At 44.5% G+C, this 22,035-nt stretch overlaps 1 protein-coding gene across 1 annotated transcript; it reads right to left on the reverse strand.

The window, feature by feature from the left end:
* Nucleotides 1-192: 192 nt before the first annotated feature.
* Nucleotides 193-22,035, reverse strand: LOC128713850 (uncharacterized). The gene is made up of 5 exons (XM_053808720.1): nt 21,945-22,035; nt 7,293-7,353; nt 5,292-5,363; nt 670-918; nt 193-331 (listed from the first exon to the last, which is right to left on the reverse strand). The coding sequence occupies exons 1-5, from the start codon at nt 22,033-22,035 to the stop codon at nt 193-195; spliced, it is 612 nt and encodes a 203-aa protein (XP_053664695.1).

Consider the following 22,035-nt stretch of genomic DNA (forward strand, 5'->3'; position numbering starts at 1 on the left):
TTTTATTTCCACGCATATCCTGTCGCTGTACTGGCTAAATTTATTTACAAAACACATACGCCGCATCGTCTACAGTGCCGTCGTGTCCTATTTGATTACATCGCAATCACATTCGTTATCCAACTTTTCGTAATTTTGATTCATACACTTCTTGATGGTAACTTTCGATTTTGGGCGCGTTGGCCCATCCGGTCACATGCCACCGCCATTCAGTGCCAAGTCGTCATCCTCCTCATCCTCTTCGTTGCCGTTACCATTGCCCGTACCCTCCAAACTGTGACCCGGTTCGGGCATTGAGTTATCCACCAAAACATCCGATAAGTTGTCGTACCTGTTGCGAATAGGAAAATAAAAAGAGCAGAAAAGGTGAATTAAACTTTTTGCAAAACTTCTTTCATTGGAGCAACATGCTTTCGGTTTTGTGTGACACCTCTAAAGCATCTTTCTAGTAGTATCTCGATTGATACGGTGTGCTGCATAAAACACGCGGCCGTTTCGGGGGTGGAAAAAGTTTTCCAGTAATCTAATTCCTTTTTCCAGGAAATACAAACGCACCAACATGATGCGATACCGTGCGCGTACCACATTAACGCATGGGCCGACCGGCCTGGGGCAATGTACCACCGGTCGGTAAAATGGTACGCGCGTATTTTACTAAACAAGACTTACTTGTCAGCGTGCTCATCAAAGTGGTTCAGCAGCTCATCGTCCTTGCCGTGCGGTCGGAACTTGCACACCGTCAGTAACCGCAGCATGGCCAGTCCTATTAAAAGCCCTCCTGCCACGTGGCTTAACCACAGCCGATGGGGCCACACGATGAGCGCTATACCTAAGGCCACGTACGGAAAGGTCAGATGCCAACCGCCACAGTACCGGCACACGCTCCAGCACTGGTAGCACCTGGACGAGTAGTCATTGCTGCAAGAGACGAGAAAATGAGCGGTAGTAAATGGAGTATCCCGGAACGGGGTGGATGAGAAGATGGCTTCTATTAATGCTTATCGTTGCATACTCATAAGATAAAAGGATCAAATAAAAAACCTCATTACAACTGCATTTCGAACCGCAATCGTGAGCAGAGCTTTCGTGTAATGCAATAAGTTAATTTTAATCTTTTTCTCTGCTTACCTTTTCCAATCCTCATTTTGCCCCGTTATCCTATCAAAACCTTTTAATCACACTTGGGTGTGACGACGATACGTGATATTCGGCAGCAATTTACCGAAAAGCTTAAAAGGAGCGCCAACGGTAATTGCATGTAATTATTTGATTATCGACCACGCCTGAACAAAATGTCATTAATGTGCACAACACCATTTACGCGCCATCCCAGGGGTTGCTATTTAATGGGTTTTGCAAAACGGTTTTTACGCTGCATGGACTATTTTCCCCCGTTTCCCATAGTAACCATAGGTGTTTGATCGCGTTTATTTTGTAATAAATTATATCTTCATGTTAAAGCCTCCTGAATGATTACCCAAAATATCAATATTTGTGTACGGCAAGGATAGCTCAGTGTGGGCCAGAATATGCCACCTCACAACACCAGGCACTAGAGAAAACTAATCTCCCCTCCGGACAAAACTATTCGAGTGCAAAGAACTTTTAACTATTTAAGTAGCCCTTGTTTTGTTTGCTAACGCACCCTTATTCTCATTTACCACACGGTGTCTTGGCTCCGTGTTCCGGCTGCGTCCTTTTGTTCGGAAGCGGTCATGTGTGAATTTGATGGCCAGACCGACACATTCGGTGGGATCACAGCCCAAAGAAAGGAAAGATCAAAAAGAGCGTCTCGTACGGGTTGGAACCACATACTCAAGCACGTGATCGATTGTAGCGGTGGTGGGTGCGATATGGGAAAAGAATGAAATTAAACTGTTTACCCATGTCGTGATTGTTTCCCCGTTTGATAAACAAAGACTTTTATTTAAATTGTAAAACTATACACCGAATGTGATTAAGGGCGTAACCACTCAGACTTTGTACTGGGAGATTACAACGATCGTAAATTAAAATCGCTACCGTACGCACCATACATCGCCTTTAAGTACTCGATTTTGGGGTGGCTCTTTACCCTCGGTGTATTTTCGCTGCCATTAACATGCGCAATTTATCATAACTCATGATCTCTTCGACGTGCAGGCGGCCGAGGGTGTGGTTTGTGGACCATCAAGCGTCTAAACAGGCAAAACAGCATGGTGCCAGGCACGCTGTAACCGCTGAAAGTAACTGACTGAAGCTGTCGGAAGCTGTCCCGTAACGCCCTCACGTCACGAGTTCCCAATGTTCCATTGCGCCATGAAAGGATTATGATATTTACGGCACACTGGTAGGTGCACATCCGGGACATCGTTCGAAATTTTCCCTACCTTTGTTTGGGAATCTTGCTGGCGGGCACACTAGGCCCAAAGCACACACTGGCGGAAATAAGTATAAACGCACCACTATTTGTTTACTAATGCGTGACTGAAGGAAATGAGTTCGCGCCTGTGGGTAGGCAACTGGCGATACATCTTTTGTAAGGAATGTTAGTGATAGTACTAGGATTAGAATAGGGCTTAGTGTTAGTGTACGAAGTACCTGAATAAATGTAATTTAGTCTTAAGCAAACCCCCGAACGAGCAAGGTAAATTCCAAACGATACGAAAGGGTAAGCTGATCTACAAACATTTAATTCGATTAATTTATATTCAAAATCTTTACGGTGTAATCCATCGATGTATTCTTTAGTGTATGAAAGTGAACTTTTCTCAAGAATGGTTCTATCAATTAGTGAGATTATAATTAAAACCAAAATGGCTATAGGCAGAACTGGTTGAATTTTGCAGGTATTAGCTCTGGAGAATTCCCATCGGCTCCAATGCTTTACAAATCTACTGAGAGATGTGCTGTAGGCTTGTTAGTGCATGTTCTTCTATCATTTACCAAGAAGGTTATCGTTACTAAACATCACCCCATTTCATCTCACTGATACTAAATCTTAATCTAAAGGGCATGAAACCGTGTAGCTCTTTCCAGAAATGACACAAAAGAACTCGAGAAACCTGAAATTTCCATTTCATTTCAAAAATTTAAAATTATTTTTTCCATAAAAATGTGTTTCTTTCTCTTTGTTTGCTTCGAATTTTGTTAAAAAATATATGGTTCAGGTTGTGCATTTGAACACTACCAACTACTGCATAAGCGGCCAATGTTCCTGGAACCAATGGCACTCTTAAATTATCATTTGATACCTTTTGAAATTAAACTGAACCGTTTAGTTCAGCTTTTTATAAATAAAATATTTTTGTGTGTAAAATTTCACAATTAGAGATATAATGGGTTAGCTAAAGCATTTACTAAACAATCGTTGTTGGCATGACAAACATGTAGTCCTGGGTTTCTTTTTCTAAATTTGATCTAAAATCGGTGCTACGCAAGTGCTCGTAAAGCCATATATTGAAAATAAATGCCTGATCAATGGGTTCATACAACAGGGCCGGTCCAAAATCCCATCAAGAATAATCTTCCGTACGCAAGACTGACATATCTGGCTACGGTACGAGTAAATAAAGTCAAAGAACACTAGAAATGGTAGACCTCTAGACCACTTGAGGTAGTTGAGCCAGATAAAGGAGGACTGACTGAGAGGACTGAACTTGAAAAGTTAGCTTTCCCCCGTAAATATATCCAACCTCAAGTTAAATAGAAGGTTCACTTAAATTCTTTGGTCTTTAAGGTCTTTAAACTATATTGGTATACTATGTAATTAAAAATAGTGTTTATAATGCATTAGGCATAAATCAAATATATCAAGAAGATCTGTATTTTACAAGAAAGCTATTCCAAACCAAAGCTTGTTTCTTTAGAAGCGTGCCATTACATTTATCGCCACTAGTGTATGGCCGCCCTTCCAATTCCCGGTGATAGATTATCTTCCGCCGAAAAGCGGTTCCACCCAAATCCCCGAAACGTGGGAACTTGCCGAACGCAAGACAAACTCCCGCACATCTTCGATGGGCTGGCGTGACATTTGTTTATGGCACCGGCAGCGTATGACGTCGAACAAACGAATCCTAGGTCTTCTGGTTTTTGTTGGAGACCGACTGCCATTGCACTTTGGGTCGGGTTGGCGCGAACGTATCCCACACCTACACACCTACTCTCACATAATACACTAAGTGCACATTGTTTATGCAGTTTTACGCGCTAGCGGTAGAGGATTGTGCCGTTTCCAGCGGACAGGGATGAACAGTATCCGGACAGTAAAGTAAACCTTCAACTACAGCAGCTTCCAAATGCTGCTCGATGTTTGTTTTGGTTTTTTTTTACTTTTCGAGGTAGAAAGGATGATTTACGAAAAAGCTTCGAACATACTGCCAAGGGAAAGGGGGGAAAAGACCCCCACCCCTGCAGCATGTAAAAGTGGCAATGAATGAGTGAGCAGATTTAATGTAATGTTAAATTTACTGGAAGGACACACCCGCTCACACCCCGCACTCACACTCATGGCACCTGCATGCGGAACCGGGACAGACCGAATAATAATAATCCAGGCCCACCCAAACGGGGTGAAACAATGGAAACGCTCGTACCTTCCGGGCTGAAGCCTATTGTTTTGCGTTGCATGCACCATGGCTAAACGTTTGATCAGCACCAGTGATAAATGCATTGCAGGGAAGCTGTGCACCATTGCACGGTACAGCCGAGTGTGCCGAGTGATGGATGTTGCTGCTAAAATTAGCAATTATTGCATGTCGTATGGAGGAACGCATATTGCGCCTACGGATGTTCCCCTCTCAAATTCATTACAATTATTAATAAATAATCGCCCCAATTGTGTCAATTTGAAGTGAATATTTAGAATTACTACATAAACCACTGTTTAGACTGCAATACAACTCCAACCAAACGGCAATAGATAACGATCACAGTTTGAGAAGCCGTGTTGTTATCCACCACGCACAACTTTAGTCGATAAAATACAACTTTAAGGAAAACCGCTTCGTCTGCCTGCGCCTGCGGGAATGGTTTGCATCGCTAAAACTTCCCCAAACCCCCGGAAGCTGCGATGCGATACTCCTTTTGTTTGTTTGTGTCCGTGCTTTGTTTTTCCCCCTCTGCCTTTGAAATGAGACACTGGAGCAAAAGAATTTCGGAGAATCGGAATGATTTCTGCTCTCTGCCAACGCTGGCGGTCCCCTTCTTTTTGGGGGGGAGCTAGGTATTTAGTTGTTGCTAGATAGAAGAAGAGGAATAAAAAAGCACAGACGAAAATGCTCGAGCAATGCTTGGCCGCTTGCGCAACTTACTTTGTACACAGCACGATGAACAGTGTGAAGAGCCATTTGATTTCCAGCAAGAATATAACTACGGAGGCAACACTGAAACGAGAAAAGTGAAACAAAACCGGCAAACATTTACAATACAGCACACCGAATGGGCAGTTTGAGGTACGGGGGGGGGGGGGGGGGGGGGGGGGGGGGGGGGGGGGGGGTAAAGAATGGAAATAAAAATGAACCGTTGTAAACCACCGGCCCAAGACGCAGCATAATGCAATGCTGCCGCGGCACAGAAACAGAAAACTTTGGTTCCGGGGGGGTTCGAAGTTTGAGCTGCAAGTCGAGAAAAATAATAGAATCGTAATGAAAAGATCGGTTTTTCGTTACAGCGGACCAGCAACACGAGGACAGCAAAGAAAGCGCCACAAAGCGGAAAATGGGGGGGCTTAGACGGGGGCACCTGGGAGAGTTCTACTTCCTTGACAAAGATGCTGCAAAAGGGACGACGCAACGGTGCAATGATGAAATGCACTTCTTGCAGAAAGAGACTGAGCACGGTCAGCAAAATTTCCTTCCCACAGTTGAGGTTCAGCTTGTTTTTTTTAAGGTCATTTTCATTACGGTGATTACGGTGACGGTGTCGTGTGGCATGGGCGAACACAACGGAAAAAAAACCCCCCATCGGATCAGGTCCGATGAAAGGGCATCTCCCTACGGCATGGGGAGTGTAATTAAGAGGTATTCCCCGGTCCCAACGCTCCTCACGACGGCAAGAAAAGTGTTTGGATCGAATCGAAGCAAAGATAGGCACCAACGGCGGGTGGTTGGAGAGGTCGAACGGCACGTGCCTAGTGTTTGGCTTAGATAATTAATTAATGATGCATTAAAACCGCAGCAAACGATGCGTATGAACTGCATATCGTATGCGAGAGACTTACTGACCGGAGGGCTTACTTTTTCTCTCTGCCGTCAGACTATCTTGTACAAATATGATGCCAGATGGCGACGAAGCAGTTCAGGAAGTGTTAGACACTAGAAATTGGATGTTTTTGAGCAATTAGACCAGGAAACTTCAAAATTATATTATTTGTTTATTATTCGAGTTGTTGGGAGTTTGAGGTGCAACACACGGCAGCGCAAACTAATCAAGATTAAGAAAGAATTTTTATAAGTCGACTTTCTTCAACCTAAACCAAACAAAATTTGAGAAGGAAATTTTGAAACAACAAAGTAACTACGATCACTAAAACATAAAATCTCCCCAATCGATAGAGCATTGAGTATGCTCCCAAAACACCGAGCCCCATTAGAGCCTCTTTGTGGCAAACGTGCGAAACGGCTTAACAAACCGTACCTGGTGGTGATCAGCACCATTACCGGGGAAATCGGTACAAGTGTGGGTTTCTAATACCTTCCACGATACACTCCGGCACGGTCCGGCCCAACGGCATACTCCCGAAACATTCCGGCCCAACGTCTAACGCGCTTGGGAAGTTACAAACTCATCGAGCATTGGTTGAAGTTGGAATGCCCCGCATTCCAGGATTAACCCCAAAAAACCCGTTCGGGAAGATGATGGTACGAGCGAGAGAAAAACAGCTACCCACCATGCTGGAGTGGGATGGAGCGATGGCGATGTATGCAAGTACCTTCCTTCGGTTAGAAAGCAATTACGGTGTTGACCAAAAGCTACCAAAGCACATGGCGCCCGTACCGTCCACAGAAGACCGGAAACAGGAAAAAGGGGATGGAGAAATGGCTGCAGCGTTCGAAAAACTTGCACCATTTCGGTGCGAGCAATAGGGTGCGGTAACTGTACGGAACACGCTGGCCGTGCCATCCGGGGTCCGTATCTTCGGAAGATAAACTTAACAATCGACCATCCCACGTTGCTGATCCCGCTGGGAGTGTACAGCTGCGTGCGTTTGTGTGCCCCACCGTGGTGCGTGTTGAGGGTGGACAGGATATTTTTTTTTTTGTTGCCGGATGTGCCATGGGGACCGGGGAAGGAAATGGGGGGAAGCAACTTACATAATATAAACACCTGCAGTGTAACCGTGCACCATTATGTCTATCCCGACGCCACTGACCACTGGAAAAGAGAGAGAAGAAAAGAAAACGGGAGGGGAAAAACGTTCAGTTATTGAAACAGCATTACGGGACTACAGGCTATCAGCTGAGTAGATTCTGTGGTTTCCCCTTCTGCAAACATGGCAAGTTATCGTTTCATTAAGAAATGCATGCACTAGCGTACTGTTGGGTGTGCTACCAGGCTGATGAAACTTGGTGCATATTAACTTTTAATTCCCATAATTGTTCAGTAAACCAAGAGTACCCGCTGAAGGTGAGTTACAGTTTGTTTTCAACATTTCACCAGGCCCAAAGCAGCATCGACACGCTTCGCATAGTTGCTTGAAGTCAACGCCTTACACTAACGATCCTCCGGTCACATCATGCCATTAGCAGTTGAATCGCAAATCAACTTACACATGCACACGTCTTGTCCCAAACAAACGTGTCCGAGACTAAGTTTTTTAAAAAGAAAAAAGGTATTTTGAAGCAGTAGTAAAAACAGCACAATGAAGACGGTACAGCCCGCCATCAGTTCCCCGGTTGGCCGACTCGCACGTACACGGTAATTGGAACTTTTCATTGCTACAAATTGATCGTCCACTTTTTCGGGGAGGGGTTTTTTTTTTTTGCCGTTCCGGCAAATGTATGTATGTTATTGTTAAGCGTACCTTCACTTCCTGTGCAGACAGGTTTCCGTTCCGTAGTGGTTTCTTTTCCGTTTTATAACCCCACTAACCCGCCGAGTTGTTCCCTTTTTTTAACCCGTGGATGGTCCCACCACGCTCAAGTCATCAGTGGGAATGGATTTAGTTTTCGGCAAGCAAATAAACCCCCTAATGGATGTTATCGGTTACTTTTGTACGTGAAAGTCTTCGAAGCAGGGCGGTAAGGTAAAGCCTGAAAAAGCGGTGCAAAGGAGCTTTTCGAAGCGCACGCTTCATAAAACAAAGCCCACAGTGCTGTGTGGGCGAACCTTACAACAGTTAAAACACCTTGATGGGATTGAAATCTGTTTTTTTTTTTATTTTTATTGACTTAAGCCGCTGGCAACACTGTTCGGTTCCACTTAACTCACCTGTCAAGCACGCCTGTCAGGCGCAACTGTTTACAAACAGTGAACTGTTTTTTTTTCTCTCTCTCTCTCTCTTTTGCTTGCGTTGCACATTTTGCACAAACTGACAACTGCAGACAGAGTACTGAAAGTATCAGTAGAAATGGTACAGTGTTTCAATATTTCGTCCCGCCCCGTTTCGGGTCTTCCATCCACCCGAACGCAACGTCATCGTAATTAAGTTTTGACACGATGCAATTTGAACCAGATTTTCAACATTGCTTCCATGCTTTCTTGAGAAACAGAAATTAACGTTCCCTCCGCCATCTGGCCAGCATCTCTTACCACGCCCTGGCCCCACCCCTGGTGATGCTCGCTGTCAGCAGGGATAGCAACAATGCGTTTGGCGAAACAATTTCTACCAGCCGTTGCCACAGATGCGCTCCCGGTGCGCTGACGGTGGAGAGCGACGGTGGAATGCAAGCTTAAACAATTCCGTGCAACTTGCACCGCACCCTCGAGTGCTTAATGTCGCCCCGGTAATGCCGGGCTGAGGTTTGGAACGGGTTGTGTGCACACTTTCGTTTGATCGTGCTGAATCCGTTATCTGAATGTTGGTTTCCGCCCGGTCCCTGTGTGTGTTGATACGGTCTGCCGGTATACCCACGGCCAGGATATGCACTGCAGTGACACCACCTTTGAATAATACTTTTATGAGCAAAACGGGAAATGACAGGCGAATTATGCTAGCAATACTCCATTTGTGCACCAAAAAACCCTAAGCGTGAACTGGCTGGCACCGATCCAGCGCCTTTGTGAATATGAGAGCAGCTATTAGGTGTGTGTGTGTGTGTTTTTTTTGTTAAATAGATAAAAGCGATGAGATTGCGCCATTGCGTACGGTTAATAGAACATTAACATGTCATTTTATAAATCATGAAAAGCGCATAAACTCCACCGAAAACTTAATCAACTCACTGGTGGTTGTCTAAGTTTTGGGCATTAAACATCCACTTCAGGCACGTTTCGTTTGCCTGTGCCGTACCGAAGAATCAGTGTGTGTGTGTCGGCATGTGTATCCGTTTTTTCGATCCCCACGGGAGTCGAAAAGGACACTCGCCGTGATGCGTTATCTCATCATGCACGTGGCGTCGTTGATATGTGCAGACACGAACTGTCCCACTGTCACATGTCAACGTATCACTTAAATCAAAATCACTTAAACACACGCTACCACTACAGTGGCAGTGTCATCAAGCAACCAGAACCAACAACAACAAAAAACCTCCCAGCAAGGATGCCATTTAGCGCCGCTTGGTGGAAACGGACTCGAAATGGCGAAATGGCGGTATTCACTTGAAGCGTGCGTGTGCGCTAAGTATCACCGAAAAAAGGCGGAAAGGCCGTTGGCCTTAGGGGTTGCACACGAACACACAACAACGGGTGGGCAAAAAAAAAAACAGGCAATAACACCAACCCGAACCGAACCAGAAAAGCTTATAACAGGATTTTATGTTCCCAAACATTACCTTCCCACCCCCCAAACGCGGTATCGCGATCGGCAAAAGCTAGCTATCACCCCGAAACCGTAACGAAACCATAAATCATCGGATTTGTTATACTAAATTTCGGTAGAGCAGATTCTACAGGCCAGGAACCCTGCATAAAAAGGGTTTACTTTTTTACCTTTATTTTATTTTTTCTCCTCCCTCCCGGCGAATGGGAGGACAGAGTCGACAAAAAAAAAACACTAGAATACAGATGACAATACCGAAATGGGAAATAGGATCAGGGGTGGCGATATTTTATTTATGAACAACACCCCTGCCTCTATCAACACAATGCAGGGTTTGCCGGGGGGCTAGTGGGATGCTGCGATGCTACATGCAACGGGATGACGGTTGACGTGTCGACAAAAGGCGACAGTAAATGTTTAAATACTAGCAGAGCTTTTGATGTCACAGTGTTCCACACCTCCCGTCCGTCGCAATCACGGCACACAGAAACACAATATGGCCAATGAAGGTGGCAAACTAAGGCATAGAAATGCATCATCCTTTAGCTGTCTGGTTGCGTTGCCGCACCGTTGCAGCTCGTGTTCCGGTGCAATTGTTAATAAACCTTCACACCCACCCATGGGTGGGTGGGTTTATGGTACATTTGGGGCGCAGTTTCTGCAGATAGCCAGCCGTCCACTGCAGGCGACAACACGGTTAGCACATAAATAATGACACTCTGAAGCTTCAAGTCACCCCGAGTGAGGGAAGGGGATCCCTTACCGTTCTATAACCGGGACTTGCTGTATTTGGTACACATTTGTTCGATAAATCAATAGTGTGTTTTTTGCGGGGGTTGAAACATGGTGGAACGGTGGACACGGAGAAATGTGTGTGTCTTCCAATCGATGGTCTACTGCAACCGATCGCGACAAACCGCGGCAACCGGTTGTTATGCTGTTGGCACGGTTTATTCCAAACGATTGAACACTCATTGCATGCTTACCACACTTACTTCTTTATGGTGGCAGCGATAACAAGGGAAGGGACAGAATGGAAAAGGTCACATAAGTCGAGAACATCTTTGCCATTGGTGAAGCCTAGCTGGAAGATGATGAGATGCTTTCGTGAAGGAAATTATCGTAAATCAATTGGCGATGCAGTTGAGGTATTAATTATTTCTGGGATATTTTGAATTGTGCCAGATAATACATATGATCCGTTTATGTCGTGTGGAAAATCTCGTCTAAAAATCGTCCATTCTCAACAATTATTTAAATAAATGTTAATATTATCTACTGATAGTTTGATTAATTTATTGAAGAAAGTAACATCAACGAGTGAAACGAAGGAATTAAATTTGATATCCTAATTCTTATGATATTTACGCAAATACTATGATAATACTTACAAAATTATCGTAAATTAAACCTATTTAATTGAAATATGTTTAAATTTGCATTGTGAGCAACAAAGGCACGAGGTATTTGTCACTTTAAACGGTTTAAACTTAGACAATCAGTTGTGAATATCGTTACGATTAGACTTAGACATTAAAGGTAGCAAAACTAGCATTATTAAAGGGTATTGAGACCTCAAATATTATTTAACGCCTCAAAAAGAAGAAAAAGTAGGATATGACCATCTGATTCTCCTTTTTTTATTTTATAATTTTAGGAGATCTTAGACATATCATTCCAAAAGCATCTTCTTCTTTAGTGGGACTTCAATCGCAGGAGTTTGCTCAGGACCGTAATTCCCGGCTTTCTTTGAATTTATTTACTCGTATCTAGATAGTCAGTCCTGCGTACGAGGGATTGAATTTCAAAAATTTCCCAATAAAAAACTGCGTAAAATTCATAAAGTGCTTTAGACCATCTAACAACTTCCACAAGCGAAATAAGATTCTATTTTGACCAAATCGTTGTTGTATGGAAAACGTACTCCAGCCCATAGTTCCAGGACAAAACAGCGCGATTCCCGACGAGATCACAACAATGCTCTATTTAGGGCCCAAAAATAAGTGAACAAAAATAATTAGGAATCCTTCCGTTTATTAAACTTTTGGTCAATGTTTCAAACACTAAAATTTGGAATGAATTTCGTGCCATTTTACAAACAAACTCTTCACGTAATACACAATTTATTTCCAATGTTGTGCCCATGTACCGCATACAATAATTAACAATGCAACATCATTACACACGGAAAAGAAGCGTACATTATGCTGACTTATATTTCCGCTCACGAAAGCACTACGAACGCAAGGTACATTACAACTTCCACCCCATCGTTAAGAAACTGCCCCCTCCCCGCCCAATACAGGAGGAGCTTTAATTCCTTCGCATGCTCCATAATTATGCACAATTTGCTAAAACACATGTAAACTTCTTTTCACTACCATTTTTTTTGTTGCATACACCCTGTTCGCATACACAGAGCGAGTCGTAAAAAGACGCAATCCTAATTAAAACGGTCTACCATCGTTAAAACACAATTTACTCCTCAAAAACTAGCGCCCTCCCGGGTGTAACGCTCCTGGCTCCTCGAAAACTTCCAAAGAAATCCTCGCTGTGTTGAATGCTGAAGGCACACGCTTCTTTTTCTCCCTCCTGCCATTCGCTCGTTCTAATGATGAATCTGAATGGATGCCTACGGTACGATTACGGCAAAAGGAGTCGACCCGGACACTACAAAGCCGGGCATGCCAGCAAACACGCAGGCATTTACTAAAGGAGGGGGGCAAAAGGTAAACGAAAAATTAGAACCACTCAGCGTGTCGCCAGTGCCGGTTCACGCGGGGCAGTGTAGCACTGGCGAAGGCGACATTCTTTTCACCTCACGGGACCTTACATGACAAAAAGGGGCTAAATCCCTTTGCCTTATGTTAAAATGAGAACCAACGGCGGCAGCAAAACACAGTCCGCGTGGTCCACACCCAACACGGCCCTACGTCCTTTCGCTAGTGGTGTGATTTTCGTTTCTCCCGCACGTTTGCCACAGTCGCTCGTCGTGTTCTTCTATTTTTTCTGTTGGCATACATTTTTAATTTTGAAGTGCATACATAATTTCCATCACGGTCGTCGCGTGCCATTCACGCCCTCGATCCCACAGGGCGTAGGACAGGCGGCGTTACCCTTTTTCCTTGCTTTCTCCATGGCGCATTAAGCTTTGCGCTTCTTAAGAACACTTTTTTTTGTGGATCTGTTTGACTGCGTTCGGCCGGTACCCAGTGCTGCCCTGTGGCGTCCCGTGCCATCGTTGTTTGTGGGAACGGTACTTATGGTTTTGCCTGCACTTGAGATGCACAACACACACACATCCACACGACCGCTTCCTAGTTGCGTTGCTCGCTAGATCGTTGGTTAGGGAAATGCTTTTGCTTCAAATATTGGTCCGGAAGATGAAAGCTAGTGAGCAACCACGGTTTGGTACATCCGGTCCACGAAGTCGCGAACGTTACAGTATGTGAATTTTACATACTTCCCCGTTCCATGGCCATAACACATCTCTCACAAGCTCACTCGCAAAGCGTTGCATCTTGTAACGATCGCTTCACTAAATAGGTTTACATTCCTTAGTTGACGTGTTGCTTTCAGCGGACGAACGGAATGCAATGCTGGTGATTAGACCGGGTACCGGGTTAGTTTGTGTTTAGTGAATTGGAAAAGTTCGAACATCGGCTAGAGTGAAACAGTTTAATTAGTTTATCACGCACACGCTGTTAAGCTGTGAGTTGAGCTTTAGTGGAAAAGTTTTACCAACACAATCAACCCATGCAAAGCAATCTTCATATTGCCATCGAAGTAGCCGCCTGATCGGTTTTCGAAAACTGCCCGTAAATATGGCTTGCTTCGATGCTTCGAATCGGTTTATTACAGTGCTTTCCAAAATAAGAGAACCACCCTTTACCCTAAAACACACATATTAGTTAAAAAAAATATTCGAAAAATTGGAGATGTTTAAAGCTTAGGCCACGTGATTTGTATTTTTTGAAACTATTTTTAATGTATTTAAGAGAGACATTCAAAATGCGAAAAATAGTCCATTTTAAAACTACATTAAATTGTTATTAATAAAAATCAACAGTTAAAGTCTTTAAATTTTAGGTATTTATTTCTAATTTATTCCCGTAGCCTTTGCTTCATATTAGACAATAGCAATTTACTCAAGGATTTCTCTTATGAAATCCATGTACTCAAAACAGTATCAATTCAAATATCGTCTGATTCTACTGTTTATTCTCTTTATAGCCTGGGACAGGACCGGTCCAAAATCCCTTCCGGTCCAATACCCTTTAGACAGGAATGACTATCCTTCTTTCATCGGCACAACAACCTCAAGAGGTCAATTCTAGCTTTCTTTGACTTAATTTACCCGTAGCCGTATAGTCAGTCGGCATAATGTCGATTGTTAGGATTGTGGACCGGTCCTGTCGTGTGAAGACCGGCGCAGTTACGACACGACACTGCACACTAATACACTACGAGGCCGCCCTGCCAGCACCGGGTGAATGACTATCCAGCTAGAGGTAAATAAAAGTCAAAGATAGTCGAAAAGGGCGGACATAGACCTCTTGAGGTTGTTGTGCCCATAAAGAAGAACTAGAAAACTCTCTTTACTAATGTTACGAATGGACAAATAAATAATCGAATAGGAAATTCAAAGATAATGTGCTGTAAACGTGAATTAATGTTCTAAACGATAATAATGCAGTCCAGATTAAAAATGTGCGATGCATGTGCATAAATTCAGGAACACGTGCTGTTAGTATCTCAACATCGCCACGATTTTATTTCTAAATATCGGAAAATACTTTAAAATCCAAGTGGTTTTATAGTTTTGAAGAGCACTGTACTGAAACTTTCCTAACGAGAAATGCATTCACTTCGCTGACCGTTCTTCTTCGCCCGGTCATATAATTTAATTCTAAGCTGAACAATCACCACCGAACCCTTTTTCCGTAGGCGATCCACCTTCGTTGGTCACCTGTTGTAACGGTTCTACTTTTTACCTCCCCCAGTTCTCCATATTTACGGCATGTTGCGGTATTCATTATCATCTCAACCATCCCTGTTTCGGCTGATAGCAAATGAACAACTTTTCACCGTACAACCCATCCCGACCGGGGGTAGCTGTGACAAAAATTAGATACCGTGGTTTATTAACAACGTTTCACACCATCGAGTGATTGATTAACTTTGCCAACACCACCCTGTATGCGTTAGCCACCCGACGACATCCCGTTCTTCGGCCCCGATGAGAACTGGGTCTCTTTGCAGCGCAAAAACTTTTGCCCAGATTTTCCTTCACACCATGTGTCTGTACAATTTGTAATTTACCGCACGCTTTCGACGGTTCTCGGGAGGCAGCCATTTTGTGGCTCGTGCACGGCCCAGGACAAGGCACGGTGCCGGGGCACGGTAGAACGCTTCCTTGCGAGAACTAATTTCATTTGTTTCGATCGACTAGCGCGCACACCGGGTAGTGCCGCCCGGTAGGGTCGAGAACGCCCACCCACCTGGACCCACTTCAAGTTTCAAATTTATGTCCCTCCCGGGGTGCACAGACTTGTGTGTCGTATTTTGAAACCATTTTCTTTCGACTTTTTCGGGGCCGAACCGGCACATGGTGCTATCTACCGCCGGAACAGCAGCATCGGGAATGAAGTGTCTCTTTCGATTCCCTGTTTTCTGTTCTCGATTCACACTTGCAGTCCGTGAGGTGGCGTGGTACGGTGGGCATGGGATGTTTTGCAACTTTTTGGTAAATCATATTAATTGTAACGACTTTAGCTGCATCGCGATTTAGACGACAGCATCAGGATGCTTTTCCTGGGAAGTTTTAAGAGCTTTCACTGTATAATCCTGTCTAAGGTTGCCGTGCGTTTTAGCGACGTATCAGAAAGCTGCCTGGAAACTTGCACTTGTTTGGGGAAACTGTTTAATGGCCTATTAAACATCTTACATACACGAAATATATCTGGATGCACCGAAAGAGCCGTGCGTTAGCGTGAAACATTTTCCATTCTCCTACGGTTCAACCATCTCCGAAACGAACTTTGCCAGCAGATTTTTTGGTACCCTATTACGCTTTATTTTATTTCATACCTTATTTCACCGGAACCGGGTCTCGGTCGCTCGGTCGACCACCACAAACCATAAACCGGTAGGAACAGCTATTGGCTGCACACAGTCTTTGCCTGTTCCGTTCCGTGCAGCCGAAAGAAAAGATGCCGCACCCAATGGACACAGCTTTACGGGACGGCAAATGTCGTACAAATTGCTGCAATTTACTTCGTTTTGCACTTTGTGGACGTTTGTGTCCCTGTGTGTGTGTGTCCTTCGCTCCTTACACAAACGCACATCATCACCGCTCGGTACGTATGTCCAATATTTCATCAGCAACGGATGTCATTTTACTTGACAAATATCATCCGTTTTGCCAATTGAACCGTTCCTTCCGCTTCCACCGGATCGCCATTCGCTGCGGTGTCTCATCAATTCTTGTGCAATTCAGCGGGGGTAGGACACTACACCGGCACACCCACCCACACTGAGCAAACAAGGCGAGGTTCAGAATCACCTTTTTTCCTTGCGCCCTTGAGCTTGATCGCAGGAACCGAGGTGGTCCGTGCGCCTTGACTTTGGTGGCGCGGTACAAATGCTGACAAAGCGATGCGCTGTAATATCTCATTACCCGAACCAACAGCTTCGTTGCGGACGGGTGTGTTGTAATTGGCTTGTAGCTGCATGTTGTTTACCCCGCTAATTGATCGTGTCTAAAGCGTCGCCAGTGGAAGATGTAAGATCATTTTTCAAGACGGTAAACAGGTATGACGTACCCGTACGCAAAACCAGGTGCAAGGGTGCATAGGTCACATAGGTCAATGGCGTCCGCTTGCCGTGCTGGTGGTTGCAGTGGATAGAGTTTTACTATGCGACAAGCAATTGACTGGTTTGCTGTCGCACATCACTGGGGGAGGTGTTTTTTTTTTAGCTGGGGGTCTCTTTTCAGCTCCCTCCCAATGCCCCTTAGGGAGGGGTTTTTTTCCACCCGATCATTAGAAAAATATTCCACCAAACCATCAATCAAACGTTTGCATCGCTGCAGTTAGCCAACAAACGCTACGATTTATGGTTCCCGGCGGCATTGAACCGATGGCGGTATAGAAAGTCGAGTTTATTTATTGCCAATTTCACACCAACAAACGGGTGTGGATGCGCAAAAAAAAACAGCGCAAATAAAGGTTATTAATTTGATCGGAAAAATTCCCACCTCACCCTTCGAGAATTTGCGCTGTAAATTGTGCCTATTAATTCGATAAAACTTTACACTACGTGTATGCGGGCGCTTTCGACATGACAGTTGGTTGGTCCCGTATTTCCATTCGAAATTCCCCAACGGCTCCTTAGATCTCGATTGCAAAAAAATTCTATACGCCTAAACTGCGTCGCGCGTGCTACTGCGATCGTAAATAATGGAGTAATTTATGTGCTCGGTGGGGAGTCGGAATTTCCCAGCACAAGGATACAAAAAAAGAGGTTAAGTAAAAGCGGTATAGCCAAGACTCACAGACAAAAAAAAAAAACAACCATCGCCGAGTGCATCCGACGGCAACTTCTTGGTCGGTTGGTCCAATTTTTGGCTACAGTTCGGCTACAAAGTAGTACAGGGCAAGCAAAGATTAACTTCATGCCTCACGTTCAGTTCGTTTGGCTGTTTTCAGTTGCCAAAATAATTGAAAAATGCGTCTCGTGAAACGAAGCGTGTATACAGCCCGAGTCGAGCTTTGGCAGTGGAGCTTTCGAGGGGCGAGGCGAGCGCAACGTGTAGAAAATCGTATCTTACGCCTTGGTGCACTCGGTTCTTTAATTATTTTGTACCATGAATGCGGTAGGAATGCTTTGCCTCCTCGGTTAAAGGTTCGGAAGTATTCGCACTAGACGGAGGAAAAAGCATTTTTTCAAAACTCACTGCACTCAGCAGAAGTTTGTTTTAAGTTGTGTTCTTAAAGCAGAAGCATCCGGATTGGTAATCCCTGTGCAAAAACCTTCCAGTTCCAGGCTGGTTTAAAGGATATTGCGCAAGCATGTTACGCTTTAACATTTCCACATTAGGGCTGTCAGCGAGGGCTTTCTACCCGAAGCTCGTAAAGCATAAGCACGCGTCTCACATTTGTGTGCAGCGCGCCCCGGGTTGATCGTGCTCGAAATCATCGTAGCATAAAGCGGATAATACGATGGCCAGACCGGATAAACGACGCTTCGTCATCCGCTGGGACGCGTGTACCGGGTTCAATCGAATATGGTCTGGTCTGGACCGTTGTTACCGTTGTGCTCTTTGCGGTGTTTGGAATTAATATTCAACGAGCTACAAAGGTTCTGTTTACTACACATGAAAGTGTCTCTTCACCAAAACATGATGATGATGACGTGTGTCTGTGTGTAGGTTCCTATGCTCCGAAAGTGAACATGTCCCTTTGATGCTGGGCAAATCGACGATTGGATGCATGGCGTGATCTATCAATCAGCACAACGCCGCACATAATGCATACGACATAAAGGAACGCCTGAAACGGAAAGACGCATTCTAATAATGACCCTTTGAACCACCACCCGCACGGTACGGCGTTATATTAAAATCACCTTCGACAGGCATTCGGTTTTGAGATGAAAATGTCATGCCAATATCGCAACTTTAAGCGCCTCAGGTGGGTAAGTTGCTTCAGAGAAACTGTATGAATGTTTTATGCTATGTTTCCCATTTATTGAAAAGTTCACTGCATTAAAACAGTTCAGCATCCGTAAGGTACCATCAGATTACGAAAGTTCGCTACCATTGCCAGATAATGCTCGAGCCGAATCACACTCGTACAGCTGTCATACACGTACAGTGTTGCCAGCCAATCGGCAGTTCACGGTTGCATTCGAACATGGTGGACCCCACTTAAAAAAAAAAATAATCCCACATCTCGTGTCCCCCCCCGGGAAGGGAACGGGAAGCCTGACCACAGATTTGGGTGCCAGCTAGCCAAAAATCCCGTCCTTGCATCCATCAGGCCAGTGTTAGAAGTTTTGCTCGAAAGCGATAAATAACTTTGATGACCAACCGGGTGACATGTACGCCTGTGCGGGGGAAACCCTCACAATGCCTGATCCTTGATCATTGGCAGGACGGTGTTTTGGTGGGCTTTTGTCTTCCTATTGGGCTCGCCCACCTTCCGGCGCAGGTCATATTTTACCGTCTAATGAACACGGCGCAACAACGAAACGGAGAGTACATTATCGGACGGATGCTGCAAAATGTTAATGCTTCTTCAAATAGCGCAAACTTTTACGGACAGTGTACGGGAAACATTCCGAAAAAAATATTTTTCGCACAGCCACTGCGTCAAGCATACCATAAATTAACGTGCCATTTATGAAAACTCGGGGCGGAACGGAACGGTATGGTCAAGAGGTCTGAAGCGGACTACGCGAAAATCACCGGTGAATGATTCGCGCTAGTTAGAAACGGCGATGTTCTTCACCGCAAAGCACATTCACGTGCTCATGCCACGTTGTGCCATATATATGTTATCATTCCACATTGCAAGTGAACGCAAGGCAAAGCGTCAGCGCTGGACGAAAAAGGAAACGTTCCCAGCTCCCCTGGCAGAAACGGTCCACTCCATCTGAAGCGCTGGTTTGCACAATAAATGGTTTGCCATACCTTTTTTTTCCCGGATATTACAATTGAAGTTCGTTAAAAGTTTGCAGCTTGAGTAATACACCGGCCGGAACGTACTGAAAACACAGCGCCAACAGCTGCTGGTGGAAACAAATGCCAACGAGTGATACTATACGCTACTGTTCCAGTTCCTTTTTTTTTTTTATTGTTCGTCCCTAGACAGTTAGTTCTCAGCGAACTTTTGAAGCATTAACTTGTTTCCAGTATGTTGCTCTTGTTCCGGTTCACAAGAAATGGACGTCAATGCTGTAACATGTTTAGTGTGAAGAGGTTTTCGATTCCATAAAGCAGCATGTGAAAAGCACATGAAGTTGGTGGTGTTCGGTAGTTGCGCTATAGACTTTCTAGGATTTAATTAATCACATAGTTGGAAAAGTTCTACATAAGAGAGGGAGAGTATTCAGACGAAAGTTTGATCTCCATCTTTGGTGATATTACTACACTGATGTTGATGAGGAGATGCTGTAGAACATCTGAATGCTGGATGGCCAATCTGCAGTGTTACGAGAGGTGCTGCTCTTCTAAAAGCCAACACTTGATCTGGCATCTTTCCCGGGATAATCTAATTTATTCCATGACAGAAAAAGACCAACACTCCAATGGGATTAGATCTTCAACCTGCAGTGCATTAGACCGAAGGTTAAGCTACACGTCCATACACCGCCCAACAAGAACATGTTGTGGATATTTGTATGCATTAACCCACATATTTGAGTGGAGTGGAAATATAGAAGGATGTACCATGGAGAAATAAATACGTACCTCTTTCAATTATTTAATTCAAAATTTGTATGTGCAATAGTAAGGTCTATAAATCTCTTGAATCCTACAGAACCAAAACCTTTAGAGGTCTCTGGAGAGGACATGTCCGATTGCAGAGCGGAGAAGAACATAAGCCCAGTTTTATGCAACTATTTATCCGTGAGGTCCGTGAGTTTAAACCTATTGAGGGGTCCTCTAAATCGCTCTTAGCTAATCAAATAGCTGATCCGTTCTGACGGACTCATAAACGTGATCATTCCATCTCGAAATTGGTCTACCATGCCTCCTCAAGATCACGTCTCATGTGGACGACCTAGAAGGACTTTACGAACTGGATCGTCCGGTATTATTCTACTGACGTGACCAGCCTACCGGAGACTGGCGATTCAAAGACGTTTTATGATAGTGAGTTCATCGTACAACTCTTAGAGCTTGTCCATTTTACTTCCACACATACGACGGTAGAAAATTCTACCAATTATCTCCCCCTCGAACGCAGCTAATATAGATTTTTGACAGTTTGCTTCCAGCTTCTAATGACCGCGACAGGTGTTTCAAGACATAGAGAAGTTTTGCGAGTCTGTAGAATTACCGGCAGTAAGTACATCCTAAAGCAAATCTCTACATCTAATGCTGTTGTCGGTGCTGATCTTTGACCCAGTGAAGAATCGGTCCACCAGATCCTTCCCGCTTGGACGACTTCTAAGATCCGGTCACCTATATGTATGTCAGCCTTGTGGTAGTCAACGTTTTTAGACAGGTTTCCTAGAATCCTTGAGGTAATTGATGCAATCTTCAGCTTGGTACAGTCAACTGCTAGATGAAATAATCGACATATCACCAGAACGATCGGTCAGCACCAGATCCAGTCACCTATCTGTATGTAAGCCTTGTGTTAGTCAACGTTTGTAGGCAGGGCTTCTGAAAACTTTCAGGTTATTAATGCAATCTTCAGCTCAATGCAGTCAACATAACCCCAGTACGATTGGTCAGCGCCAGATCCATTCACCTATCTGTATGTCAACCCTGTGTAAGTCAACGTTTTTAGGCAGAGCTCCTGGAATCCTTGAGGTTATTGATGCAATCTTCAGCTCAGTACAGCTAACTGCTACGACCGGTATAGCCCCAGCACGATGGGACCAGCCATTTATTGACACCATTGTCAAAATAATTACTTTTTCCACCAACTAAACAATAGACGTCCAGATGTCAAAGCCCAAACACGGGCAAGTGCGTTTGATGAATTAAAAATGTTATTGATATTGCAGCCACTCGATCTGTGACTCAGTTAGAACAGTCAGTGGCCGCGTACCAAACCCAAAACGCTATGAATATTAAACGTTAATTTATTTTTCGGTTGAAGCTTTTCCGAAACAAAATCCCCACCACCAGCTTGTGCGGAAGCGTATCCCAAGCGGAACTGGTGCGGTCATTACATCAGATTGCAAAGCTCTCGATTACACCGAAATCCCCGTACTGGCCCGGTGCGCAGATACGACCCAAAAACAAAGCCCTCCACAAATACCCACCGTTTATTGCGTTCCGCGTACGGTGAAAGCACCAACTTACCAATCGCTGTCACGACGCCCCAGAGCCGTATCAGTGGCCGAAGGCAGTGGCATGGGCCGCCAAATTGACGCCGTCGGTTTCTTCCGTCCAT

Source organism: Anopheles marshallii, chromosome 3 (genome assembly GCF_943734725.1).
Source record: "Anopheles marshallii chromosome 3, idAnoMarsDA_429_01, whole genome shotgun sequence".
NCBI classification, from domain to species: domain Eukaryota; kingdom Metazoa; phylum Arthropoda; class Insecta; order Diptera; family Culicidae; genus Anopheles; species Anopheles marshallii.

Bases quoted from the DNA above. Each gene is read 5' to 3' on its own strand.
- LOC128713850 (XM_053808720.1), bottom strand. From the start codon at position 22,035: ATGGACGGAAGAAACCGACGGCGTCAATTTGGCGGCCCATGCCACTGC. The intron at 7,354-21,944 runs GTAAGTTGGTGC...TCTCTTTTCCAG, and splicing joins GGGCGTCGTGACAGCGATTG to TGGTCAGTGGCGTCGGGATA. The intron at 5,364-7,292 runs GTAAGTTGCTTC...TTCTCGTTTCAG, and splicing joins ACTGCAGGTGTTTATATTAT to TGTTGCCTCCGTAGTTATAT.